General features: G+C 43.8%; 2 protein-coding genes across 2 annotated transcripts; one reads left to right on the top strand and one right to left on the bottom strand.

The window, feature by feature from the left end:
- Positions 1-2,702: 2,702 nt before the first annotated feature.
- LOC103276085 (histone H2A type 1-H-like) lies at positions 2,703-3,095 on the bottom strand. The gene has a single exon (XM_008073506.1). It carries the CDS (start codon positions 3,093-3,095, stop codon positions 2,703-2,705), a length of 393 nt encoding a protein of 130 aa, XP_008071697.1.
- Positions 3,096-3,423: 328 nt separating this feature from the next.
- LOC103276084 (histone H2B type 1-B) lies at positions 3,424-3,846 on the top strand. Its single transcript, XM_008073505.1, has one exon. The coding sequence runs from the start codon at positions 3,424-3,426 to the stop codon at positions 3,802-3,804; it is 381 nt and encodes a 126-aa protein (XP_008071696.1). The 3' UTR covers positions 3,805-3,846.
- The last annotated feature ends 560 nt before the right edge of the window (positions 3,847-4,406 follow it).

Genomic DNA, 4,406 nt, shown 5'->3' on the forward strand with positions numbered 1-4,406 from the left:
CTCTTTTTAAAAAAAATGCAGTGTTAAAATATTTTAATCACAGAGTTAAGATCATTGTTTTGTTTCCACTCAATCTTCCCTTCAATTACAATTCACCATTGTCTGATTTTGTTTGAATGCTGATAAAAAAAAATAAACCAAAACCTTTGGGATTTGGGTAAGAGAAAATTTAGTTGACTTTGTATCTAGTATGGGACTAATAAACTATATGTCATTTGCATATGTGCTTGTATATAGTTCATTTTTTGCCAGCCAATCTGATGTAAGAATGGTTTCAAGGAATCACTAATCACTGGGACTATTAACCTGAATTCCTGGGAGGATGCAGGGATAGATAACATATCATGACAAACAACTATTCATAACACTCACCTAGCACTGAGAGCAAGTACAGAGAAGATAGTAGAGATGTATAGAGCCAGGAGCTAGTCCGAAAAGAATTCTTACAAATGTTACAACTCACATATAGAACGTTTGAGAGGAATTCCAAATTTGGAAACAACCCTAAAAACTTACTTGACATTACCAATTATGTGTTTTAAAGCGACAATTCTTCTAAGGTAGCAAGAAAGCAAAACAGATTATGATCAGCCACTTTAGAAGACTGAATTTTTTCCATTGTCTACAGAAAATATTACAAAATAATTTTCATCTGAAGATGGAATCAGAGCATTCAGTCAAAAATAAAGGAAAATATACAATACGTTGTATTTGAGTTATTGAAGTCTATGTTCTGAATTTTGTGATGGCTATAGTTTTGTCTGGTTTTATCCTGTAATTTATTGATTTTATTTTCCTGGTATAAAGTAATATGGTCTACTTAGTTTGATATCTGTAACTTTGTATTTTTTTTAAAGTCAAAGTTGTAAATGGATTAGGCACCATAAACCCTTCATCTACCCCATCAGTTATCTTACATATTTGGAAAACTTAAGAAATTAGCATTTAGTTTTTTTTTTTGCTTATTAAAAGGCCTGGGTAAAAGAGCTTTTCAGTTGCTACCCTTCATTATCTTAAGCCTTCTGAGCTTAAAATGACTAGGCAATTTTTTTTCATAAATCTATTTAGTGGACCTCTGGCAGAGAATAGTGAGACCAGTTTCTTCCACCGCCAAGTACTCTTCAGATAGACCAACACCACATTCTTGTTTTGTGCAATGTTCTACATCTTATGCAATGCTGCCTTTAGATCTACTAAATGAATTAAAAGCAGGAATGATTGGCAGTGGTCTTTTTAAAAATACGGTGCTCCACTCAAAAGGCAGTTTGAGCAAAATCAACAGGAAGAAAAGGGAGCCAACATTTGTCTAAAGGTATTCATTTGTCTACCTGTGTTCATGCTTAAAGGTCCAAATGAAGTCCACGTAATTATAACTTTTGAGAACGTACTAAATAAAAAGTAAACCTCAAAAAAACCTTTGAAACTTACCCATTACGGGTCTTACAATGTAAGTGGCAACTGCTTTTTAGGTGAAACCGTGGGTGGCTCTTAAAAGAGCCTTTTTAACTTGAAGTTAATTGCTTGATTTACGCTCTCTCGCCACGAATACGGCGAGCAAGCTGGATGTCCTTGGGCATGATGGTAACGCGCTTGGCGTGGATAGCGCACAAATTGGTGTCCTCGAAGAGCCCCACCAGGTAGGCCTCGCAGGCCTCCTGCAGCGCCATCACGGCCGAGCTCTGGAAGCGCAGGTCGGTCTTGAAGTCCTGCGCGATCTCGCGCACCAGGCGCTGGAACGGCAGTTTGCGGATCAGCAGCTCGGTGGACTTCTGGTAGCGGCGGATCTCGCGCAGGGCCACGGTGCCGGGCCGGTAGCGGTGGGGCTTCTTCACGCCGCCGGTGGCCGGGGCGCTCTTACGAGCCGCCTTGGTGGCCAGCTGCTTGCGCGGCGCCTTCCCGCCGGTGGACTTGCGAGCTGTCTGCTTGGTACGAGCCATCTGGAGTGAGCGAAGACACAAAGGTCTGTAGTAAGCTGAACCCAAGTTGCCTTTAAATATAGTTAGAAGCATTCTGATTGGCCTTGTAATATTTTAAAAATCCCGCGCGATAATATAATTGGCTGAAGAGTGAATCCAATGATTGGCTCATTATTAGTGAATTTCATTGGATGAATTGCGACGCTACCATTCTTTATCTGAAACTCAAGTAAATTGTGTGCTAATTCACCCCATCACCAAAAAGTGTGGCTTACAAAACATTTAAGGTCATGTTAATAAGTAATTTCTGATTCCACAAGTCGAAATGAAACCCAAAATCCTGCATTAACACGTCCAGATTACGAATGCTGGTGGATGCCCCCTGAATCACAACAAATGTTCTTTGTTTTAGGCTGGAAAATATTTTAGGTTCACAATTTGAAAAGTACGTACTTTTATTATCGGCCAACGGCAAGCTTCCTTGCCCTCATTTATTGCGAGTTCAAGTGATATTCCCACCCTATCTTTATTGTAAAAACGTCCTATTTTGAGTTCCGATATGTTTTAATTGGCATGTCCTAAAATTGTTTCCCATGGACTGCCTATTTTCTCGAAAACTGTTCCTACATTACTTTTACGTGTACTCAATGTTGTTGCCAAAATAACTTTTTTGTTTGTTTAAACAACGAGGTTGGTTATCAGCTTTCCTTGTGAGAACGTGGTGGCTCTGAAAAGAGCCGTTAGCAGAGAACAAGTGGGAGTTGCGTTTTCTGGCTTGAGTGGGCTTTACTTGCTCTTGGCTTTATGGTGGCTCTCGGTTTTCTTGGGCAACAGCACGGCCTGAATATTAGGCAGGACACCGCCCTGAGCGATGGTCACACGGCCCAGAAGCTTGTTTAGCTCCTCGTCGTTGCGGATGGCCAGCTGCAGGTGGCGCGGGATGATACGCGTTTTCTTGTTGTCTCGGGCTGCGTTGCCCGCTAGCTCCAGGATTTCGGCGGTCAGATACTCTAGTACCGCCGCCAGGTACACCGGCGCACCCGCCCCGACCCGCTCGGAATAATTACCCTTGCGAAGAAGACGGTGAACTCTACCCACTGGAAACTGTAAGCCTGCTCGAGATGACCGAGTTTTAGCCTTGGCTCGAGTCTTTCCTCCCTGTTTCCCTCGCCCAGACATTACGATCTCCTACTAGAGAACTGTGTAGAAAAACAAAAGACGCATTGTGGCCTGAAAATCCTTTTATAAACAGCGCAGGGATGAGACAGGAATCTATCCTATTGGTCAATTACGTTTGCTTTCTGGTCCAATAGGAAAAGTCAACGTAAAGTGTTTATTTGCATAAGCACCTCCCCTAAGCGAGAGTGTATTTCTTTTATCCAATCAGAAGTGGTAATTCTTGAAGCCTCATTTGAATTTCAGGAGTATAAATATATGGGTTTTGAACTTTCCTTCTCACTTCTCTTGTGGAGACCGACTGTCGCCGCTACGCTTTTTAGGAAAAGCTATGCCTGAGCCCTCTAAATCTGCTCCTGCCCCGAAGAAGGGCTCCAAGAAAGCCATCACTAAGGCGCAGAAGAAGGACGGCAAGAAGCGTAAGCGCAGCCGCAAGGAGAGCTATTCCATCTACGTGTACAAGGTGTTGAAGCAGGTTCATCCCGACACCGGTATTTCGTCTAAGGCCATGGGAATCATGAACTCCTTCGTCAATGACATCTTCGAGCGCATCGCGGGCGAGGCGTCGCGCCTGGCGCATTACAACAAGCGCTCGACCATCACCTCCAGGGAGATCCAGACTGCCGTGCGCCTGCTGCTGCCCGGGGAGCTTGCCAAACATGCCGTGTCCGAGGGCACCAAGGCCGTCACCAAGTACACCAGCTCTAAATAAGTGCTTCTTTAGGCACTTTGAAATCCAAAGGCTCTTTTCAGAGCCACCCATTGCGTCAAGAGAGAGCTATAACCGCCACTTGTTCAATCCTTTGGCTACCGTGGGGGCGCTGATGGGTTTAGACCCGAGGTTAGGTCGGTCTATGGCGTTATGTCACAGGCACTTAGCGTTTACATAGTTAATCTATGTTCTCGTTTCCCTGGTCAAGCTTTGGGTAGTCATTTAATTACTTTGGTATGCTTATTACTCCCCTTCTTAAGTCAGCACGTTTTAGGAGGAAGTTTTAATTTCCCTCCTTGCTAATGAGGCAGTGAAGGAAATTCAGACAGTATGGGGCTTCTACTGACGGCCATTAGCTATGGCTGGGATGGGGGACGGGGAAGAGAGAGGTCGCTACAGTGGGAGGGCCTCTAGGAATGTTTGCTCCTGGATTATCAACTGACCCTTTGACTGGCCTCGAGTACTGAGGAAATAGGTGAAGTCTAGTTCCTCTGGTCGCCTCTATGGTGTATATCTCCAGCATTGCCAGCACTGAACAATGAAATGAGGTTCCTCCAATTTCGCTTTATGATTGTTTACCAATGACAACAGCTATGTAGCCG

Source organism: Carlito syrichta, unplaced genomic scaffold, assembly GCF_000164805.1.
Source record: "Carlito syrichta isolate Samal-C Ts95f unplaced genomic scaffold, Tarsius_syrichta-2.0.1 Scaffold315921, whole genome shotgun sequence".
Lineage (NCBI taxonomy): Eukaryota > Metazoa > Chordata > Mammalia > Primates > Tarsiidae > Carlito > Carlito syrichta.

Excerpts from the sequence above, each read along its gene's own strand:
- LOC103276085 (XM_008073506.1), bottom strand. The coding sequence starts at position 3,095 with ATGTCTGGGCGAGGGAAACAGGGAGGAAAGACTCGAGCCAAGGCTAAA.
- LOC103276084 (XM_008073505.1), top strand. The coding sequence starts at position 3,424 with ATGCCTGAGCCCTCTAAATCTGCTCCTGCCCCGAAGAAGGGCTCCAAG.